This window comes from Schistocerca nitens, chromosome 2 (assembly GCF_023898315.1).
Source record: "Schistocerca nitens isolate TAMUIC-IGC-003100 chromosome 2, iqSchNite1.1, whole genome shotgun sequence".
Taxonomy (NCBI): Eukaryota; Metazoa; Arthropoda; class Insecta; order Orthoptera; family Acrididae; genus Schistocerca; species Schistocerca nitens.
Window position 1 is genome coordinate 509240727 of NC_064615.1, and position 25193 is coordinate 509265919.

Consider the following 25193-nt stretch of genomic DNA (forward strand, 5'->3'; position numbering starts at 1 on the left):
ATAACATTTTCATGATGCTCCATTTTTAATGGCCAATAGTGTATTTTCAATACCATACATGAATATTAATCCATCATTTAAATTGATTCTTATCCGCGTAAGCCAGATATATAAGGTGCTGAATTGTAAAATGTGCTGATTACTGTTTTAGACAAAGAAAGGGGACAAATATTTTAATTATACATTATATCGAATACAAAGTAATTTATTCTGATAAATGAAACAGCATTTTTATCTTTCAGGGTCTGAAGGTTCAGTACAATCTTGGGCCTCCAGCCTAAGCTATGAAAGTCAGTCTGATGAAATTTTGGCTGAATCTGTTGAATTCATGCGTAAATTTGTAGCAGACTTATTCAGAGACAGCTCCTCCATATCACTAGAACAGAAATCTAAATTTGGACAACTGGCACAGGTATTTTATTGTATCATAATTATGTTCAGTTCTTACTCTCACAATAATTACCAGTACTGTAAATAATATAAGATTCTCCTTTTCTGTCAGTAATAGTATCTCCTTCATTCATTTCTCTCACAAACAAAATAACTATGCACCAACAGTGTCCAACAGAATATAGCTCTTCATCATTCTGAGCTACTAGTCTATTTTAACTTACAAAAATTGTACGGAAACCTCTGGCAGAATATTATCTGGTTATCTTATTCCTCACCTCCTACATGACCTCTCCAGCTTTCCAAAGGACCGCTCCCAAGAACACAAACCTCACAAATAAAGAACGAACAGCCATCCACAACCTCAAGACAGACCCTGATTTAGTCATCGTCCCTGCAGACAGGAGCTTCATCACCATCAAGATAGATCACAGTGATTACATAACAGAAGGCATCCACCAGCTGTCTGACTCCTTCCTTTGCAAGCCAAGCCATAATTATCCTATCCCAGAAGTCCAACATAACCTCAAATCACCATTCAAATCCTTTGGCCCATCCTAAAACCTTTCCCCCAGATCCATCTCCCTCTTCACTCCAATTACCTCTGCATGCTTCCACCCAAAACCAAAAACCCAAACAATCCTGGATGCCCCATTGTAATTGGTTGCTATGTTCCCATTGAAAGAATATCTGTTCTTATTGACAGACACTTGCAACCAATTTCCTGTACCTATCCTCTTGTATTAAAAATACAAACTATGTCCTTTACCAACTTTTGCCATCCTCACGCCATTATTACCTGGACCACTATTCATCACTGTTGATGCCACCTCCTATACACCAATAACCCTCATGCTTGTGGCCTTGTTGCTGTCAAACACTACCACTCCCAGAATCCTTTCAACTCCAAATTCACCACCTCATTCCTTAAACCTCTAACTAATTGCATCCTCACACATAACTACTTGTCCTTTGAGGGGCAGATATATGGTATATAATGGGTATAAGTGCAGATATTTTATATGTGATACCTTAATATGTACTCACATCAATGTCTTTGTTGTTTTTTCTCTGTATTAACCATCTTCCCACAAATACATGAGAAACTATATGACCTAATGTTTTCGGCATGATTGTAACTGAGCCAAAATGTGGACTGCACCTGTCAGTATAGACTATCTGTCTTGCATCCATAAGTAGACATTTCAGTACCTGACCTGCTTCCCAGAGGAAAATGATCATTAATGTCTTGCTTGTGTCACATGTACTTGGAGGTACTACTCAACCTAAAAATGTATGACTGTAATAGTTATAATTATCAGTCAGTAAATGATACAAATGCTGATGTAATGTTGTTCAGTACACCATTCTCATTCATCAGTGGATGTATCTGCACTTAAACTTGTTAAACCTTGTATAAATAAATCAGCAGCACAGCCATGGGCACTGGCATGGTACCCCCTATGCTAATCTGTTTATGGATCATCTAGAAAATCTTCTTAACTTCCTAAAACCGCCAACCCTTGTCTGATTCAGGTTCATTAATGATATCTTCATAATTTGGACCCAGGGCCAAGGAACGCTATGCTAATTCCTTCACAACCTCAAAACCTTCTTTCCCATTTGATTCACCTGGTCTTCCTCAGCTTGATGTGCCACCTTTCTAGACATTGACCTCCACCTCTCTCATGGGTCTGTCCATACTTCTGTCCATGTCAAGCCCATAAACCAACAGTACCTGCATTCTGACAGCTGTCATACCTTCCAAACCAGAAAAATCATCCCTTATAGACTGGCCACCATTCCATTGCCCAGTATGCTGAAGGTCTCACTAAGGCCTTCACAGAGAGACATTAACACCCCAAGCTAGTCCACAAATAGATTTCACCTGTCATATATTAACACATACTTAATACTCCCACCATCCCCAAGAACCAGCTGCATAGGAGCACCCCCCATCCTCCATTCCCCTGCCCATTGCCTCATTGTCCAATATTGTCCCAGACTGGTACACCAAAACTGTATCCTTCAGCAAGGCTTCAACTAGCTATCACTGACCTCGAAAATATGGGACAGCCTACCCACAATCATTCTGTTCCCTCCTAAAGCGATATTTTGCCAAGCACCCAACCTACACAGTATCCTGATCCATCCCTATTCCACAAAAACTCCCTATTCCATGTCATATGCATCATATCCCTGTGGAAGGCTCAAGTACAAGACCTGTCCTATTCACCCACACAGTAATTCTACTCCAATCCAGTCCTGTCACAGCGTTGATTCTATACCATCAGAGACAGACTTACCTGCAATAGAAGCCATCTCATACATCAGCTCTGCTGCAATTACTGCCCACCATTTGGCGTGAGGCTCAAGTGCAAGACCTGTTCTATTCACCCACATAGTACAGTCCACTTGAGTCCCATCACAGCCTGATCCTATCCCATCAGAGACAGAGCTACCTGTGAAAGTAGCCATTTCATATATCAGCTCTTGTACAATTTCTGCCCAGCATTTTAAGTGGGCTTGACCACCAAGCAACTGTCCAACTGAAGTGAATAGCCACTGCCAAACTGTGGCCAAGAGCAGAGTTGATTACCCAGTGATGGAACATACTGCTGAGCACAATACCTTCAATTTCAATAGTTGCTTCACAACCTGTGCCTTCTGGATTTTTCCTCCCACTACCAGCTGTTCTGAACTATGTAGATGGGAGTTATCCTTGCAACAAATCCCTTGTTTCTCTAATCCTCCTGGCCTCAATCTCTGCTAACCCCCACACAGCCATGCCCTCTGACTTTTCCTCCATTCTCTCACTCACTCTCAATCCACTCCCTTATGTCACCATCATTCTGCGCTACTTGAACTTACCAGTTCTGCTGTCCATATATTGCATTTCTATCTTGTACATCTGCTGGCACTCTGTGGGTCATCAGCCCTCTGTCCCTAACCCTCCCTTCTGCTTGCTGCCTCTTTTATCCCCCTCCACCCAACACAACCCCTCACTCCACTCTATCAACTGAACTTCAGTCGCAGCATTGTTGTGCATGCACACACATACCCTTACAGTAATGTATAATAGAATGATCGGTGTATAGCGGAGATACTGAGTAACATATAGGCACAAAAAAAGGACTGTCACAAATAAAAGATTTCAACCAGTAAGGTCTTTGTCAAAATTACATGATAAACACAAACATACACACTCAGGCAAATGCTGCTCACACACACGACTGCAGTCTCAGGCAATTGAATCCACCAGACTGCGGTCATGTGCGCATGAGTTGTGTTTGCGTGTGTGTATGTGTATGTTTTTTGTCTAATTTTGAGGAAGGTATTACTGGCCAAAAGCTGTTATTTGTGACAGTCCTTTTGTTGTGCCTATCTATGACTCAGCATCTCCACGATATGGTGAGTAGCAACTTTCCTTTTCACGACATTCCATCGTAGATTTTCCATTGTTTGTTAGAATGATCAGTATCTTAATCTGGAAATACATTTTTTTAAGGATTGTGTGAGTTTATTTTATGATGTATAAATTATACTACTATAACAGTAGATGTCAAATAACTCACCTGTAGCAGATCAATGCGAGGAGTACAGAAACACATAAGAGAAAACATCATTCACACTAACATCTAAGCACTACCTATTTTTTCTAGCAAAAGGACACACACACACACACACACACACACACACACACACACACACACACACACACACACAAAACACAGCCAGCCGGTGTGGCTGAGCAGTTCTAGGTGCCACAGTCTGGAACAGGATGATCACTACGGTCGCAGGTTCGAATCCTGCTTCGGGCATGGATGTGTGTGATGTCCTTAGGTTAGTTAGGTTTAAGTAGTTCTAAATTCTAGGGGACTGATGACCTCAGAAGTTAAGTCTCATAGTGCTCAGAGCCATTTGAGCCATTTTTGAGCCACAAACAAACAAATAAACAAAGCACTCTCCAGTGGCCCCACCAAGCATCTTACCAGGCCATAGGAGTGCTATGCGCCATATATTGATCTTCTGTGGTTGGAATGGGTCCTTCACACTTGAGCTATATTTTAGGATGGGTTGCATGAGTGCTTTGTTCACAGTCTCCTATGTAGATTGATTGCATTTTCCTAGTATTCTACCAGTGAACTGCTGTCTGCCGTCTGCTTTACCTATGACTGAGACTATGTGGTCCATCCCTTCAAATAATTATAGTCAGGTATATTTATGAACTGACAAATTCCAGCTGTGACTAATTGGTATTATAGTCATATACTACTATATTTTTTTGGCTTGGAAGTGTATAATTTTACATTGTTGAATGTTTAAAGCAGGCTGCTAATCTTTGTGCAACCTCCAAATCTTATAATGGTCAGAACAAATATTCGTGCATCTTATTTCAGATAGTATTTCACTATAGATAACTGCACATCTGCAGAAGCCTGAGGTTTTTTATTAGTGTTATTCACAGGGTCATTAATATACAGCATAATATACAGGTGCCAATATACTTCCCTGGGGCAGACCCAAAGTTACTTTTTCATCTATCAATGACACTCTGTGCAAAGTAACTCGCTGCTTCACCGCTACCAGAAAATCCTCAGCCCAGTCACAAATTTCTCTTACTTCCCCATAGAACTGAACTTTTGATAATAAGCATGGCTGTGATACTGAGTCAAATGCCATTCAGAAATCGAGAAATACCGCATCTACCTGACTGCCTTAATGCATGGCTTTCCCTCTGTCATGTGAGAGAACTGCAAGTTGGATTTAAAACGTGATCAGTGATTTCAAATCCAAGATAGTTGGCTTGGAGGTGGTCATCTGTTTGAGATACTTCATTATATTTGAGCTCAGGGTATGTTATTAAGACTCTACAAAAAATAAATGTCAAGGATATTCAACAGTAGTTTTGTGGATCACTTCTGCTATCTTTCTTGTAGATGGGTGTGATCTGCACCTTCTTCCATTTACTGAGTGTCATTGGAGGATGACCTTTTTGCAGACAGCATTGGTAATTCAGGTGTTTACAGAGATTGTTAACACTAGAAGTTAGCTGGAAAGAATGATCTACATGCAAAAATTTATAAGCTAAAGTACGGACAATTGTCACATCAATTCCAAAATTTTTAGGAGGGTAATGAAATTTTCTGTTATTAACTGATTCGAGATAAAAACGTGTTTGTTTATTGTGTTGAACAAAAACTTAAACAAAGGAAAACTACTTGCAAGCATGAACTACAGTGCTGTGTAACTGATTTAATTCCCTCAATAAGTGAATAGTATGTTGAAACTTGTAGATCATCATGCCTAATTACCAAATGAGTTTAACAATTTTCAGGCAACAATAACAGAATATTTTAAAAACTCATATTTCTTCACTCACTGCTTTGATGATCACAATAAAATAGATGCAAATCCAGCATCTCTGTGTCTTGCATTAAAACTGATTTTATTTTGGAAATATCATAATTATTCTACTTACAAACAAACATAGTTTTTTATTTTAAATTTATGTTTTGTTTCCACAAAAAAATCTTGAAAGGATAAGATCATACTTGGATCATTCCAGTGACTGACAGAGAGCACTGCAAAGACTAGCCTTGTTCATGGAGTTTCAATTAAATTCACAACTTGCACCATTTTTCAGAACTGATTGTGGCCCTCTGGTTCCAAAACAGGTGCAATACTTGAACCAAAGTCTTCAAAGGTTCTACGACAATCTAGGCTGTGATGTCTTGGACTTGTGCCATAGAGTTGAGAACTGTTAAGGCCTGCTAAACAGGTTAGATGTGCACTACACGTCAGAGATTGCTACCCAGATATCTAGCTATATGTGGTGTGCACACAAGGTTTTAATTAGATTAGATGATTCTCCATTCAATTCAGATGATGATAGCTGTAGGAGATTTGGAAGTATCAGTGTAATACCCAAAGAAATACCCTGTACAAGCAAGAATATTAAAATCATAGTGATTAGTGCCAAATCATTTGTAACAAGGTGCTAGGTTTGAAGCTTGAAACATTTCTGCTTACAATTAAGATATAAACTGTTTGAAAGTTTGAGTCCAACAGTAGCAATCATCTTGTTATTTTACAGTGATTCTTGTACAAGATAAAAGCTTTGGAACAGGCACGAGAAGGAAAGAATACTTAGACTTAAACATCCCATTTAGAGACAGAGCACAAGTTCAAAGTAGGAAAGGATGGGGAACAAAATCAGCTATGCCCTTTAGAAAGGAACCATCCTGGAATTTGCCTGGAGAAATTTAGGAAAATCATGGGAAACCTAAATCTGCATGGCTGGATGGGGATTTGAACTGTCCTCTCTAAAGCAAATACAGTGGGCTACTGCGCTACCTAGCTTTTTGCATTGGAGCAGAAAATAATTCACTATCTTGATGACTCAAAGGAGGCAATAATTGTTGATCAAATTAGCATGTTGTGAATTTCACTGTAGTAATTATTGAGGTGATCTCTTGGAATATGCTGCACCCTTACATCATCAGAAATAATTGTCTTGCAACCAAAATGTTTTGACATTCATGATTTACTTGTAGTCTCTTCACTTCTCCATCACAAAACTTTTCATTAACTGTCTGACTGAGCAAACATTATGCAAAATACTGTGCCAAAACTGAGACATAGCTGTGTCTTGAACTGAAGAAGTGGTTGCAGCTGTGATCACTTATATAACTCTTTAGTGTTTACTTCTCTGTTAAGACTAAGGATATAATTATGATTTTATAACCCAGATGACTTTCCTATAAGATTTATGATATAATTTTGCTGGACAATTTAGACTAACAAAATGACAATAATGATTTTTCTATCAACATTATCTTCTTTTGATAAAATCAAAAGTGTTTCCATATTTGCTTTATTTTTAATATTTTTTCTTATTTGCTTTGGGCTTTAACATTTACGTACATTAACTAGAATATTAATTAATATAATCATCTTTCCAGGAAGTAAAACTCTTGGCAGTGTTACATCATTCTACATAAATACCAAGAACTAAATGATGTTAACAATACTATGTCTCACATATCCCTGTTATTACTTGATTTAGATAGCTACTTCGTTTATAGAATAATAAATACAATAAAAAGGAAAACTTTAGAAAAATGAACACAATTGAACAGTACTAATAATATCCCATGACAAAATAAGAATTGAAAGATTAATTATAAAAAAATGAGATGTACAAGTGTAGGCCTACTGTGTTCTATAAAAATTTCATGTTTCATATTCTATGGTATGCAAATCTCTGTTTCATTACAGCATTACAAACTCTCCTAAAAAGTAGTGTAGCTCACATAATGGTAGGTACAAAAAGCTAACTAAAATATGAAATTGACAGCAGCAGATTTTTTGTGGTGAATCTAAATGTATATCAAGAAGATTGTATTGTATTGTATTTTTTATTGGTTCTGTTGTCTACATAGCAGCTTATGCATAAGACATTAGACAAGTCAAGTTATAAATATACAGGCTGAAAGTCATTACAAGGCATACATATTTAAGGTTACAATAATACACTTTACATGTAAGTATTTATATAACACATTTCATAAATTTAAATATTGTTCAATGGAGTAAAAGCAGTGATGCTGTAAATATGACTTAAGAGATTTTCCAAATGTATTGACCTCAGTGATAGCTTTTATGTTTTCAGGAAGTTTGTTATAAAGCTTAACTCCCATGTGAAAAGTACCTTTTTGGCACAGTGCTGTGCTGATTTGAGTCATATGTAAGTTTCTGTTTTGTCTGGTAAAGTGCTCATGTATATCACAGTTTTTTTGCAGTCTCCGGTCCTTGCCTATTACATTTAATTTAAAGAACAAAAGGGTTTCCATAATGTATACACATGGTAATGGAGGAATACCAGATTTCTTAAACAGGGGTTTACAAGAGTCTCTAGGCTTGCACCCAAACAAGACTCTAATGGCCCTTTTTTGTAGTTTAAAAGTGCTATTAGCTGTTTTAGAGTTTCCCCAGAAGGTGACCCCATATCTAAGACGAGAATGAAAGTACGCATGATATGCATTCAATACTGTTTTCTCACTACAGCATGATTTTAATGAACAAAGAAGGTAACATGTTTTCCTCAGTTCTGCATTGAGATATTCAATATGCTTATTCCATCTGATGTTACTCTGCAGCCACAGTCCTAAAAATTTAGTTTCAGTAATGTTACCAACTGGTTCGTCATTGATAGAGACTGATGGGATAAACATGTCCTTGTTAGGAACATTGTGGAATTTTAGAGCAATGGTTTTCTTACTGCTTATTACAAGCTGATTACTCTGTGCCCAGCTGCTAAGTTGTTTCGTGACCGTGTTTACTGTCTGCTGTAACTGTTCATTGTCGTCTCCTTTTAGTAGAATCGTGGTGTCATCTGCAAATATGATTGTTTTGTGTGCATCAAGATTTAAGCTTAGATCATTTATGTACAGAAGAAACAGAAAGGGTCCCAATACTGATCCTTGGGTTACACCACATTTAATTTGTTTATAGTCAGATAAGTGATTAGATATAGTTTTTAGTTCAATATTTGTGTGCTTGATACACACTGCCTGCATACGATTAGTCCGGAAGGAACTGATCCACTTGTTGGACAGACCTCAAATACCATATCTTTCTAGCTTTGATAGCAGAATTTTATGGTCCACCATGTCAAAAGCTTTTGACAAGACAATAAAGACTCCTATCGTTTCCTGTTTTTTGTCCATCAGGTTTAGGATGGAATTGATGCACTCATAGACAGCAATTGTCGTTGACCTCTTGTTTCTGAATCCATGTTGTTCATTACATAGGATGCTGTTTTTATTTATAAATTTCGTAAGTTTCTCATACATAACTTTTTCCAGTACTTTAGAGATGCAGCAGGAAATTGTGATGGGTCTTTAGTTATTTACATTGTCTTTATCCCCTTTTTTTATATACAGGAATAACTTTTGATGTTTTCAACACATCGGGGAAAGTGCCTGCCTGAAGTGAGCAGTCGCATAAGTGTGTGAGTACTTCAATTAGGTTTGATGCACTCTTCTTTAACATTGTTGCAGGTATACCATCAATACCTGCCAATTTGGAATTTTTTAGTCCTTTTATTGCTTTAGCTACTTCATCTTGTGAAACAGAACTGATGTACATTGATCCTCTACATGCACTTATTTTATACTCATTTGCCTGGGTGCTCTTAAAGTTTGATTGTAACATATTATCAGAAACACCTGTGAAAAAGTTGTTAAATGTATTGGCTACTTCTAAGGGGTTTGTTACTTTTTTATTTTTATGTGATAGTGTTATATTTTTGCAAGGTTGTCTGTATTCTCCACATTCTTTTTTTATAACACTCCACATAGCCTTTGATTTATTAGCTGAATTATAAATGATTTCATCATTATGCATTATTTTTGCTGCTTTTATTACTTTTCTTAATATTTTGGAGTATTTTTTATAGTATGCGCGTACTGCAGGTGAGGAATTTTTCGAGTTACATATTTCATGAAGTAGTCTTTTCTTCTGGCATGAAACCCTTATTCCCTTTGTGATCCAGCTGTTTGTTCTAGAGTTCCCCCGTATGGTTAATGTTTTCAGTGGGAATGCAAGTTCAAAGAAATGGGTTAATGTATCAATGAAACTGTTGAATTTTTCATTTATATCGTTCATTTTGTACACTCCTAGCCATTTTTCTTTCTGTAATAAGTTGTTGAAGTAGTTTACATTATGCTGATTATAACTTCGATATGCTGTTCTGAAAGACATGTTGTTAATAATACTGCCTTGTACTTTTATGCTTAATATTTGAGCAAGATGATCACTAAAACCTGCATTGAAAATTTTTGGTGAGGTGTTGTGTAAACTCTTCTTGACTAGAAACTGGTCAAGAGCTGTTTGGCAAGTTTCTGATACTCGGGTAGCAGCTTAAACTTCAGCTTTTAAGTTGTAGGACATTGCAAGGTTCAAAATGGTCTCCCTATTTCCACTATTCGTGAGGAAGTCAATATTGAAGTCACCACAGATTATCAATTCACAATCCATTTTATTTACTTTATTTAGCAATGACTCCATTTTGTTTAAGAAAAGTTCAAAATTCCCGAATGGTGATCGGTAAACTGTAGCAATAACCAGGTTGAACTGAGTAATTTTTATAGCTGCAATTTCATAATCCTTTTCGACATTTGCCCTAGTTAAGTCAGGTAGTGTAGTAAAATCTACATTATCCTTTGTGTAGATTGCTACCCCACCCTGCTTGCTGTTTTTCCTGCAGTAGTAAGCAGCCAAGACAAATTTGTTTATTTTCGTATTCTGGATTAATTCTGGGTTAAGCCAGTGCTCAGAAATGCATAACACTGAGATATCACTAAGTTCATGTGTTAATAGTATATTAATTTCATCAATCTTATTACGCAGGGATAGGTTAATGGGAAATATAGATGGTGTATTTGTCACAGTAAACAGTTCAGGTCAGATTTTTTGGGCAATACTCATTATCAAGGGTGGACATAAACTTATAACTGGATCCTTCTATCAACCATCAGTCTCACACCCCAATATAATCAAAAACTTTATAGAAAAACTCGGTTTGATAATATATAAGTTTCCCAATCATACTTTCATCATCAAAAGAGACTTTAATTTTCAACAATCAATTGGGAAATTACAACTTTGTAAGTGGTGGGCATGAGAAGGCATACTGTAAAACATTACTGAGTGTCTATGTGGAAAGCAACTAATTTGGACAGTGATTGAGAATGCTTATATTATTCTTTGGATGACTGGCTGGGTTTACCTTGTTATGTTTACTCTTAGTTCTAGTTTTACAGTTCTCTGCTTACTTTTGTTGTTGAGCTCCATTCTGATTAATCAAGTGAATAAATCTTGTTAACTCAGTTTGTGTGTGTTTCTGTATATTCATGGCTGAGATGATGGAGGCTGCCTATAAATTGGTGGCCCCAAAATTACAAGAAAAAGCAGAGACCTGATGCAATGTACAATGTGAAACAATGATTTCATGTCATAATGTTAAGAAAAATCAGGCAGAAAGACAGTTTTATGCCCACAAAAGGACTGACAGAAGCAGTTTAGGTATCTGCAGAATCCAATTGCAGTATGAGATGACATGAGTTTATACCAACAAATGTTGAATACAACAGACAATTTGCTTGCTGAGTCTAACGTGGTTTTTACTCTGAAGATGAAAACACAAATACTGAAATTCTTGCTGAAGAATCCTGAACTGTTCTTCACAATGCTGGGCTTGGCATTCATGCAAAGCAGCATTACTAGTGATTATACAAAGTGTGCTGTAGTGCTTAACAGCTTAGATGGCCAAGCAGTGAAAATGGTGTCAGATGTTATTTTGAAACCATCTTCACAAACCTGAAGGACACTTGGGTCAGAAGGATGTGTAAATCATTGGATCTACAAATGCAACAAGTGCTTCAGTTCAAGTGTATCGGTGATAGAATACCATCTGATTTCTGGTGTCATCTGAGGAGCATCATGGAAGTGGAAGCAATGTCAGGTGAAACACTATGGCATGCATGGCTAATGAAACTACTGCTTTCAGCAAAAATGGTGATGACATGTGAGAAGAGTGACATTAATTCTGTGCTTGCAGTAGAGACAAGGTGCATGCTGCAATGGGGCAGGAGAGTACCTCAGCGGTGGCACAGGTAGCTACTGACATCAACACTGAGGATACTGCAATGATTCAACTTGAGTAACAGACAAACATCAGTGAGCAGCTCTGAAGTCTGAAATACCAGATGGACACAATCCAGAAGCAATTGTTGGCACTGAGGATGCCTAATCAGACTGGTGCAAGGTAAGATAAAGAAGAAAGGTTTCCATCAGGCCAGCAGAATCAAACAGATGGCACAAGGAGGACAAAATCATGAGGTGCATTGGTACTGCAAGCATTTTGGTGATCAGGCCATGAGATGCACATCTCCTTGTGCATTACCAAATGGGCTTACTGGCCTGCAGTAGGCGTGGCAGGCTGTAAAGTTCCACAAGAATACCAAACTGTAGATGAGTAAGTTGATGCTACTTCCACAGACACCAAAGGTGACATAGTCAAAAATAGCCAAATACAGCTCTTAATATTGGCACAGGTATTCATGACAAATTGACAATATCCACACATACAGTGAAGAAAGTGTGCCTGCTCACGTTATCACATCATTTATATGTGAAAGACAGGAAGGCAGACCAGTGCTATCTTACTGATTTGGGCTCAGATGTATGTATGCTGCCATCCAGGCGAAGTATGATGACTACAGCGCTGGGTGTCACTCTCCATCTTATGGCAACTAACAATTCATCCATTGTGACTTATCGTGAGTATGAAGTGACAGTTGACTTGGGATTTACTAAAAAGTTCAAGTAGAGGTTCCTACTGGCAGATTTTAGTGAACCAATATTAGATGCAGACTTCATACACCACCAAGGACTGGAACTAAAGCCAAGTACAGCACAAATTAAGATGGACAGCGAAGGGCTAACAGGTCCTATAGGCAGAAGTCCTAACAATATCATTGCCTGACCCAGTAGTTTGTCCAGAAGCTAGACAAGAGGTTGTCAGCCAGCTGCAGAAGGTATTGCATACCATGGTGCATCCTGTTAAGACACCCAGTCATCCAGTCTCTCAACAGCCCCATCACTTCTCAGTAGTGGTAGCAGAATTTGAAAAGTTGTTACAAGTGGGCATCATACAATTGAAAAATAAAAAATGGTGAATGGAGGCTTTGCAGTGGTTACTGCACTCTAAGCAAATGAACAATCCCCAAAAACTATTGTGTACCTAACATGAGGGATTTCATGAATGTTTTAGCCACAGCCACACTCATCAGATGATGGACTGCAAGGAGGTCTATAACTAGATTTTGGACACAGAAGAAGATATTTTCAAGATTGCTGTGATAATGACTTATGGTCTGTTTGAATACCTATGCATGCCATTTGGTTTAAAGATAGCAGCTCAGTCATGGCAGAGATATTTAGACTGAATACCATGGGGCTTGGACTTCTGCTTTGCCTACCTCAATGATGTTTTGATATTTTCAAAGATGCTGAATTATATGAGGAACACTTTAGGGTTGTGTTCAAGAGGGAACATAAATATGGTTTGGTGATAAATGAGGCGAATGTGTTCTGCTTCAGAAATAGGTGACATTTCTCAGTCACAAGGTCTCAGCTGCCAGTATTCGTCCTCTCAAAGAGAAGATAGAAATCATTAAGAATATCCCTCACCCAGCAGATTGCCAGCAATTAAGAAAATTCCTGAGGTTGTCAATTTTTGCTGATGTCACCTACCTGGAGCAGCAGAAATGCAGTTGCCATTGACATACTGGCTAGTAACAACACTATGGGAAGGCATTCGCTGCCAGGAATGCCCATGATGCAGATCCATTGCAAAGCTAAGGGCTAGTTTGCAAAAAGCAATCCTCTTATCCCTCTAGTCAATAATTAACCATTAGCAACAGTGATAGATGCCAGCCAGCTAACAGGCTATCAGGGTGGCTCTCCACCAAAATGTCAAGGATAGTTGGAAACCTTTGAGGTTTTTCTCCCAGAAGCTGATGAAGGCTCAATCTGATTGGTGTGTGCGATTCAAAGCTGTTGGCCATTTATGAAGCCATACAACACTTTTGTCCTTATGATGAAGCTAGACCACTTACGGTCTACACATATCATAAGCCAATTGCTTTCATTTTTTTGCAAAATCAGACAAGATTGTTTATACTGGCAGTTCTGCCGGCTGTAGGTTACTGGGCAATTCACAACAAACATAAGACACATAAGAGGGACAGGAAATGTAGTGGCTGATTTTTTTTCTAGAGTCACTGTAATCACTGTTGCAATAAATTGCAGTCAGCTGAGAGCAGTGCAAACTACTGACGAGTAGTTGCAACAGTATTTGCAAGATGGTTCAACATCTCTTCAGTTGAAACAAGTGTGGTTGCTAGGCAAAAAGTGCCTTATTTGGTGTGATGTATCTAGCTCTCACTTACACCATTCATGCCCAAAATACTATGAAGAGTACTTTTAAATAGCATTTACAACCTCTCCCATCTCAATGCAAAATTCTTCTTCAAACTGGTGATGGAGACATTTGTGTGGCACAGTATTAAAAAAGACTGTAGCCAATGGTTAAGAGTGTGTGTAGCATGTCAACAATGCAAATTTGGTAGATATGTACACAAGACAGTGGGAGAATTTCCTAAAGCAAAAAGTCATTTCTCTCACGTTCACATAAACTTCATGGGCCCACATCCACCATCAGAGGGATGTTGCTAAACATGGTGGAGAAAAAATGCCAGCCTTGGAGGTTGGCATACAATTCCACATCCACATTCAAGACAAACGTTTATCTAGCAAAATCAGATCAGGTGGATTCTGAAAACACATGCATGAAAACGAGGAACTGGCAATGCTGTCACATCATGCAGCACATCAGAATGTACAGGGAATGTGTATCACCACACAGTACCAAACTAGCCATCGTACCTCAGTGAGTAGACTGCTCAAATATCAAATCCACATCCACTATGGAACTATGGTTTGAAACCTTGTCAGGTTCCTTTTTTATCTTTTAGACATAAGACACATAAGAGGGACAGGAAATGTAGTGGCAGGACATCACCAGCCTCTGCATACAAACTAACAAACGAGCTCGTGCAATAGGCCCCAGTAGACAGCCTAATACCCTCATGGTGAACTGCATCCAGCATTTTAAGGTATGAAGGCCTTGCTGACCCATAAATCTGGCATCCGTATTCAAGCCGGGGTCACACAAAGGCCTTATAAAGTTGGAGCAGACATGCCCTGTCAGCTCCCCAAGACCAATGACTGACACATTTCAGGATGTTTAAAGCTTTGAGACATCTCAGTTTCAGTTCTTTAAGGTGTGGCAACCATGTTAACTTCTCATCAAAGATAAGACCCAGATACTACAACTTTTCCTTAAAAGTGAGAATGGTTTCCCCCAGTTTTAAAACAGGCAAATTAAACAGACAGCGGGAACGATTAAAATCGACACAAACTGTTTTCTCAAATGACAATTTGAAACCTGTGGTGCAAGACCATTCCTCCAACTGCCTGATCATCAGCTGTAATTGCTGAGTGGCTGTGGTGAGGCTGGAGGATGTACAGAAGATGAAGAAGTCATCCACAAACAAGGAACATAGTACTGGACGTTGCACTTTGATTGTAATACTACTGATTGCAATGGCGAAAGCCATGACACTTAAAACACTAACTTGAGGGTCACCATTCTCCTGCTTAAAATGGTCTGAAAGGGCATTCCCAACCCTGTATCTAAAATATCTGTCTGAGAGAAAGGATCGGATGAAGGTTGGTAGACATCTGCGGAAGCCCCACTGATGGAGCTGCAACAAAATATTATGCCGCCAGGTAGTGTCGTAGGCCTTTTACAAATCAAAGAAAACAGTGATAAGGTATTGCTTACAAAGGAAAGCTTGTTGAATTGCACCTTCGAGCAGGGTCAGGTTATCAAGAGTGGAGCGATACCCCCTGAACCCACACTGGAAGCGACTGAGTAGGGACCTGGTTTCAAGGACCCACACGAGGCGCCGATTGATCACTCGCTCCAGTGTCTTTCTGTTGCAGCTTGTCAGGCTAATACTATGATACTACCAGGGTCTGTCTGATCCTTCCCTGGTCTTAAAATTGGGATTAGAATAGATTCTTTCCACGAGTTGGGAAAGTCGCCAGTGATCCAAATTTTATTGAAGATGTGAAGGAGGACTTCCTTCGACCATCGGTCCAATTGTTGCAACATGCTGTAAGTTATCAGGTCGTGTCCAGGGGTCATATCACAAGCAACCAACAATGCAGAATCCAGCTCCCACAGAGAGAAAGGCTGCTTGTATTCTTCCATGTTGGTGGAACGAAAATCAAGAGCAACCTTCTCCTGGACCTCCCAATATCAGTGGAAGGTGGATCCTGGCTGGAATCAGCCATAATCGATTTATATGATTCAGCCATTGTCTGACTGAGCTACGTCCCTCATCAATGTCACAAGAGACCCCTGTATTCGTACAGTTGCTATTGACGGTTGAGAGTTGTGCCTTGAGATCCTCCTGATGGCTTCCCATACTTTACTAGAGGATGTGGACTTATTGGTGGAGTTCAAGAACTCCTGCCAAGACCTCTGCTTACTCTCCTGAATGATTCTCCTCACCTTTGCATGCGCCATTCAAAAGTATGCAAGATTCGCCCTTGTAGGGCATCGATTGAACCTGTGCATAGATGCCCTCCTGTGCCTGATTGCAAAACGACACTCATCATTCCACCAAGTGACAGGTCGCCGCCTAGGCACTTTCACAGACTTTGGGATGGATGCATCAGTGGCATGGTGAATCACAACTGTAATGTGATATACCCAGTCCTGGACGCCGTCACAGTGTTCGAAAACAGCGAACTGCCTGTAAAGCATCCAGTTAGCCTTCTTAGTAACCATTGCGGTGGCTTTCTTCCAGGATCTGCTCCATCAGGCAGATGGGTTCATATAGGGAAATGGTCACTGCCATAAAGGTCATCATCCACTGACCACTGAGCAGTGTCCCCAAGAGCAAGCAAGCAGAAGAAGAGGTCTGTGGTGGTGGACAAACCTGTAGCGGTGTTAAAATGTGTGGCTTGACCCATGTTCAGCAGTATAATATCTGTGGCTTGTAGCATATCCTCAAGTGCCTGAACCTTGGGGCGTGTGGTGTTAGAACCCCATAGAGCACTGTGTGCATTGAAGTCCCCCAAAAGGAGAAAGGGAGGGGCAGTTCGTCAAGAAGGTGAGTGAGGTCCCCATCATCAAGAGGCTCATGGGGTGGTAAGTACAGACAGCACACTGTAATGTCAACATGAGCCACTATCTGAACAGCAACCACTTGTAGTGTTGTTGTTATGGGAATAGGTGAGGAGTGAAAAGTGTCCTTTATAAAGACTGCAACCCCATCTTTTGCCTTCTCACCAGTAAGGTCATCATTTCTATAAAGGTGGTAGCCTCCAACTACAGGAGTGTCAGTCTCTTTAAAATGAGTCTCTTGAAGGCAGAGGTAAAAGGGTCTGTCCTGTACAAGGAGTCTCAGTTCTGCCAGATGAGTCCTGTATCCTTTTATAATTCCACTGGAGTATGGGAGCCACTTCATCAATGTGGTCTTGATTTACCCCGTCTCTGCTCCGAGTTGGTGAGGCGCTTGTAGAGCAAGGCGAAGTTTTAGGGCTGACTGGGTTTGGTGATGAGGCATCAAAATCCATGATGTCCTCATCATCAATCAGACATGCCAGAATGACATCTGATGGTGCCCGGTCAGCTGTCAACCCGAATGTTGGGATCCTTTCCTTACTCCCCTTCCCAGCAAGGATCAGGGGGAAAGGGAGTAGTGAGAGCCACTTTTCGTTGAAGAAACTTTGCGTTGAGGGGCACTCTGCTTTTGGTGCCTTTGGGCTGTGCACTGTGGAAGCAGGACTTGTCTCTTCTGTTGTAGCTGTCTGGATCACTATGTCTTTCACTTTACTTTGGCACATACAGGTGCAAGTACACGTGTCAGAGGTGGATAAGGGAACACTGGACGTTGTCTGAGTCAAAGCGTCGACCTTAGTAACAGGTTTCTGCACCAACAAACCATAAGAAGTGGTAAAGACGGGGGGTTTCATTGCCTGATAGTCCTTTTTGGCGTTTAAATAGGGGATCAGCTTTGTTACTTTAATTTCCTAAATTTTCCATTTCTCTGCAAAAACTGGGCAAGCTCGGCTCCAGACTGGATGGCTCCCAGAGCAGTTAATGCAGACCGCTGGAGATGGACAGTCGGTCCCAGATTCATGGGCTGCCTTTCCACACTTCCCACAAGACGCTTCACCTCTGCAACTCAGTGCTGTATGGCCAAAATGCTGGCATTTGAAGCATCGCATAGGGTTAGGTACATAGGGCCAAACCCTAAGATGGAGGAAACCTGCCATGATGTGTTCAGGTAGCATTGGAGAATTGAAGGTCACGATAAAAGTGGCAGTCTTCTCAATCTCTCCATTGTTCTTGCAAGTCCTTTGTTGCACATCTATGATCCCCTGTGGTGCCCATTCTTGCTTGAGTTCAGCAACATCTATATCCATAATATCCCAGCAAGTTACCACACCTTTGCTGGAGTTAAGGGAGTTATGCAATTCAACAATGATGTCATACTCTCCCAGTTTCTGTGACTTCTTAAGGAGTTCCACCTGCTTCACCCTGTTAGTCTCAACAAGCAAGGAACCATTGCACAACCACTTAATAGACTTTAGGGTACCAGCCAGCCCTTCCAAGCCTTTATGAATAGAGAAGGGGGACACTTTCTCAAACGACCCCTCCTTCCTCTTGATCACTACAAATACATTGTTATTCATTACTCCTTAAACCCTGTTACTGACAACAAAATGATTAGCAGGAGGACTAGCCTCCCTCATTCTTTTTGATGAATGGATGTGAGAATACCCAGGCGGTACACCATTCCCGCTGGGAGAAGAAGAAGAAAAGTTCGAGGGTTCCATCTTGGTCCCATGAGCAGCTAGGGAAATAAGGGTCCACTCAGACAGAGCCCCACGTGCCTGAGTAAGCCTTATACAACTGAGGTGCGGCAGGTTCCCCAGAGGTTGCTTGCTAACAACTGTTCCACCTCAAAAGCCATGCATCTCATCAGCACGCAGCACACCTTGAGATTGACGTTTTTTTTATAGAGGTTTATTCTGTCCTCACCATCTGGGTGATCAAGCCAAGATCCCCATTCCCTGAGACACACAATGTTCCCCCGCCGCGCCACACAGTGGTCGCTGAATCATGCCCAGAGCTTACGGTGACAGAGAACTGGCAGCGCTTACCAGTCCCCCCAGCTCAGGAACCCCGGGGTCACCAAGCCTGTACTCAGCAAACAAATGCTGAGCCCCTGAGGGCCATCAGATGCAGCAAACCTCTGAAAGCAGTCATGTGTCTACAAACTAAACTGCAACCGCTGTGCTGCCTTCTATGTGGGCATGACAGCCAGCCAGCAAGCTGGCTGTCTGCATGAATGGCCACTGATTAACTGTGGCCAGGAGACAACTGGACAACCCAGTTGCTGAACGTGCTGCCCAGCACAATATGCCTCACTTCAGCGACTGCTTCACAGCCTCTACCAAGCACAGGTAGGCACTCTTCCTGCAATATATCCTACAATCCCATAAGCCCACCTGGCCTCACCCTTTGCTAGTCCCTGTCCTTCACCCACTTATCTGCTTCCCTGCTCCCACTCCAGCATGAAGCAGCCTTCTATTCCACAAACACACCCAATAGTTTCTTACTCCTCTTCTACTTCTCTCCTTTTCCACTCCCACCCTCCTCCCATAGCACCTAGCAGTCCTTCTGTGCCTCCACCACATTTCTGCATCATCTTTCCCAGTCCCCCCTCTGCTGTTCCTCCCTGTCCCTGCTCCAACCTCCTCCTTAGCCCCATCACACACAGATTGCTTCTCCCATTGGGTGCAGTTGGTTGCACACAGACCAGCCTCAGGGACCAGAGAAAGTATCATGTGTGTGGGAGTTGCAGTTGTGTGAATGTGAGTGTCTTTTCTACTTTAGAAGAAGGCCTTTTTGCCAAAAACTCAAGTGCATAGCTATCTTTTCATTATTTTGTCTGTAACTCAGGGTCTCCTCTATATGGTGAGTAGCAATCTATCCTTTTCATAATATTGTCAATATGTAGGAAAAGGTATGATTTGCTTGATTGGATAATCTCTATCATCCACTAGTTTTGTCTTTTAGCTTGCTACACAGTTGGCAGACAAAACTATAAAGCCATTAAGGTGGCACAAATGTCAAACAGGATAGAATGTACTGTATGCCTGGATATGCAAATGATTAGTATTTGAGTACAGCCACACAAATTGGGTAGCAATAATTTCATCTATATTCTCTATACAGTGTGAATATTAATAAAACTAATGAACTGCAGGGACAGATTCCTGACATTAATACCAGACCATTCTGCTTCTTAGAGTATGCCGTGACAATCACATAGCCTGCAACACACAAGGAGCACACAGTATTAGGTCAGAGGCAGTGTCATTCATCAGGGCCATCTACTGTAGCAATGATGCATTTCCGGATACATGTTCATAAGACCTTTTATCCTCCACTTCCAGTCAGGAAACCATCCCTGCAGTTTGTCACTTTTATTAATGCTCATCCTGTATAAGAAAAGATAATGCAGTGGATTTCTCATTCAGAAATTGCATCTGAATATTGGAAATTTGTGGGAAGATAACGATACGCCTTGTGGAAGTAGAAGAGACATCTACCAGCACGTCAGAATGCAACAGTAAGGGAATCATGGACTTTCAAGACTACAGCTTAACATTCCATAATAATAGTTCTTACATTGACTGGAATACCACAACTCTCATGTGAATATGAAAGTGATGGGTTCAGGAGGGCCATGTTAAGTGCTACATAGGATCTCAGTGGCCCCATTTGCCTAATGCTTGAGAGGACAAACATGTTTTTTCAGCCATGCAGTATCATACAGTCATGACATGTACTTTGAGTCATGCAATGAGCTTGCTTGCATCGCGACAAGTATCCACACGAGCAGTGCAATGACATATTGAGCACCAGAGACTGTTAGATCAGTGACCAGTGTTGGAGTTTCCCTTGGTACACGTAAAATACATTTACAATCATAAATATCGTGATGTATCCACTTCACAGATTTTCATATTTTTAATGATAATTGAGTGGCATGCTCACTACTACTGTATAAATAAAAGTTTTGTTACTTAACTGATTCTGTGGCTGGTTATGTTGTCTTCTTTTCAGGGGTATGAATTTGGTTTTCGGATTTGTCTGTACAAAGAAATATACTATTTCCAGGTTTTTCAAGTTAATGGTTTAATAACTACCAAATAAAACAATTTCTTCATTGAATCTTCTGTATTCATAAATTTGTAGATGATTGGTTCACAAAACATGTCTCAGGTTCCACAAGACTCTTCTTTCAACAACTAAACACGACTACACTTTACAGCTATCCTTGCAACACACCATCCTGGAACAACCCTCCCTACCAAGTGCAAGGAAGGAGAAAGAGAAAGATTCTGTTATACATGTAACTCAAATAATTTGGTCATTCTCACAGATATTCAATGATAATGTTTAAAATCATTATTAGATAAACTGAGATTTAAATATCATAAAATTTTGTGTAAATGTTTATTAAAATGGATTTACAAAATTAGCATATTTATGTCTTATTGATTTAATTAAACAAATGTGAAATATGTGTTCAGTGAAATAACAGTTTACATTGAACTGCGCAAGGTAGCCGTGTGCTCTGAGGCGCCTTGCCACAGTTCGACCCCCCTCCCCTCCCCGCACCCCGTCTGAGGTTCGAGTCTCCCTTGGGCATGGGTGTGTGTGGTGTTGTCCTTAGCGTAAGTTAGTTTAAGTTAGGTTAAGTAGTGTGTAAGCCTAGGGACCGATGACCTTAGCAGTTTGGTCCCATAGAACGTACCACAAATTGCCAAAATACAATGATTGATTTTTGTACAAAGATTCTGTTTAAATTTATGAGAACAGATCAATACCCACCGTTATCATAGATTTCATAATATGTATTAAACTCAATTACATCACAGCAGCAGAGAGAGGCATGTCAAAAGTGGTGTACCCAGAGAGAATGGTGGGCACAGGAGTGGCACCACATTGTTCTTTCATGTGAGTCCCATTTCTGCATACAGCATCACAATGAAAGTATTTGGGTCTGGAGGCTCCAAGGAGAATGCACATTGCTGGACTGTATATACAGGGTGTTTCAAAAATGACCAGTATATTTGAAACGGCAATAAAAACTAAATGAGCAGCGATAGAAATACACCGTTTGTTGCAATATGCTTGGGACAACAGTACATTTTCAGGCAGACAAACTTTCGAAATTACAGTAGTTACAATTTTCAACAACAGATGGCGCTGCGGTCTGGAAAACTCTATAGTACGATATTTTCCACATATCCACCATGCGTAGCAATAATATGGCGTAGTCTCTGAATGAAATTACCCGAAACCTTTGACAACGTGTCTGGCGGAATGGCTTCACATGCAGATGAGATGTACTGCTTCAGCTGTTCAATTGTTTCTGGATTCTGGCGGTACACCTGCTCTTTCACGTGTCCCCACGGAAAGAAGTCACAGGGGTTCATGTCTGGCGAATAGGGAGACCAATCCACGCCGCCTCCTGTATGTTTCGGATAGCCCAAAGCAATCACACGATCATCGAAATATTCATTCAGGAAATTAAAGACGTCGGCCGTGCGATGTGGCCGGGCACCATCTTGCATAAACCACGAGGTGTTCGCAGTGTCATCTAAGGCAGTTTGTACCGCCACAAATTCACGAAGAATGTCCAGATAGCGTGATGCAGTAATCGTTTCGGATCTGAAAAATGGGCCAATGATTCCTTTGGAAGAAATGGCGACCCAGACCAGTACTTTTTGAGGATGCAGGGACGATGGGACTGCAACATGGGGCTTTTCAGTTCCCCATATGCGCCAGTTTTGTTTATTGACGAAGCCGTCCAGGTAAAAATAAGCTTCGTCAGTAAACCAAATGCTGCCCACATGCATATCGCCGTCATCAATTCTGTGCACTATATTGTTAGCGAATGTCTCTCGTGCAGCAATGGTAGCGGCGCTGAGGGGTTGCCGCGTTTGAATTTTGTATGAATAGAGGTGTAAACTCTGGCGCATGAGACGATACGTGGACGTTGGCGTCATTTGGACCGCAGCTGCAACACGGCGAACGGAAACCCGAGGCCGCTGTTGGATCACCTGCTGCACTAGCTGCGCATTGCCCTCTGTGGTTGCCGTACGCGGTCGCCCTACCTTTCCAGCACGTTCATCCGTCATGTTCCCAGTCCATTGAAATTTTTCAAATGGATCCTTTATTGTATCGCTTTTCGGTCCTTTGGTTACATTAAACCTCCGTTGAAAACTTTGTCTTGTTGCAACAACACTGTGTTCTAGGCGGTGGAATTCCAACACCAGAAAAATCCTCTGTTCTAAGGAATAAACCATGTTGTCTACAGCACACTTGCACGTTGTGAACAGCACACGCTTACAGCAGAAAGACGATGTACAGAATGGCGCACCCACAGACTGCGTTGTCTTCTATATCTTTCACATCACTTGCAGCGCCATCTGTTGTTGAAAATTGTAACTACTGTAATTTCGAAAGTTTGTCCGCCTGAAAATGTACTGTTGTCCCAAGCATATTGCAACAAACGGTGTATTTCTATCGCTGCTCGTTTAGTTTTTATTGCCGTTTCAAATATACCGGTCATTTTTGAAACACCCTGTAACATTGTCATATGGGCACAGCACCTGCTCTGATGGTGTGGGGTGCCATTGGGTACACTGATGGATCACCTCTGGTTCTTTTAGCCAGCAACTTGGACAGCAGATGTTACATTTCTGACATGTTAAGGCCAGTGACTCTGCTCCATCTTTGTGGTCTCTGTAACATTATCTTTCAGCAGAGAATGCAAGACTACATGCTGTCCATGCTGTCCTGAAATACTTCGATATTCTCCAGATCTCTCACCCATTGAAAGCATCTGGTCATGACTTACTCACCAGCCACTACAATTGATGATCTTGAAGCAACTTGATGAAGTTAAAGGAACATGGAATGACCTACCTGCATCTGATATCTAATATCAGTTCAACATGCTGTCCAACTGAGTTAGAGCCATTGTTGCTGCTGGAGATGGCACCTCTAAGTCCTACATTTCACATTCTGTTCACCCCAAATCAAGTTTAAACTTGTATTCTTATTACTATATACCACACACACAATAAACAAAATTCATTAATTTCTATCCTACCTGGTGTTGCAGTTTTTATGTCCAGCAGTGCATGACAAGGCAAGTTTGTGGACAGGAATGAGCAGGAGTAACTCAATTGTAACCTTTGCCTGATGTCAATGTAATGGAGATTTCTATAGATTATTTAAAAATGAGTCAGGAAGGACCAGAATTCTTGTCATACAGCCTTTATGCGACACAATTTTTACACAAGTTACGAAATGTGCCAATCACCTCAATTTTTCTGCTAATGGATCTGCAGTAAAGTACAGGTGATACATCCACATCTATTTTTCCTTTAAAATATGGCCTTTGGTGCCTTCAAAAGCAACAGCTACCTTTCATCATGGTCAGTGTCCATCCAAATGTTCATTAGAGCATCATGTAGAAATTTGAAGCAAGTACATGAAATAAATCAGTCAAGTACTTTCTGAGATGTCTGGTAACAACTCTAAATCAAAACCTGTCTTTACACAGCAGTATATAAGATGAGACAGAGCATTTATAGATATTAAACAGTAGTCTGTATTCCCCAAGAACCCCCTCCAACTCTCCTGTTCTTCCCACCTCCCCCATCCTCCACTTTGCTCTTCACCATCTACATATGTCTGTAGCTCTAGCTTCATAAAAGTCAAGTGACTAGTCAAACTATGCAGAACATAAATGTAATTTTGTAAACACAATGAGAGCTATTTTAAAGGTCAAATAGCTTGAATAGCAAGAGAATAGTGTTTCTCAAGACCCTTAGTGTATAAATATGTGAGTCACATATGTGACAAGATTTAAACTTTGTTTGTTTGAAATTGAAAGTAAAAAATATTTGCAAGTAATTAACTTTTATACCATTTCTTTAGATTTTCTTTCATTATTAGACTAGTGCATCTTACTGATACCTGGATAATCTAGTACAGTAAA

General features: G+C 40.5%; 1 protein-coding gene across 2 annotated transcripts in view; it reads left to right on the forward strand.

The window, feature by feature from the left end:
* The window catches only part of LOC126236485 (uncharacterized protein KIAA0513), a 273756-nt gene that overhangs the window by 183828 nt on the left and 64735 nt on the right, over window positions 1–25193 (forward strand). For both annotated transcript variants that reach the window (XM_049945828.1, XM_049945829.1), the window contains one exon: window positions 243–412. In XM_049945828.1, the coding sequence (XP_049801785.1) occupies window positions 243–412 (170 nt within the window). The remainder of the gene's footprint in view (window positions 1–242; window positions 413–25193) is intronic.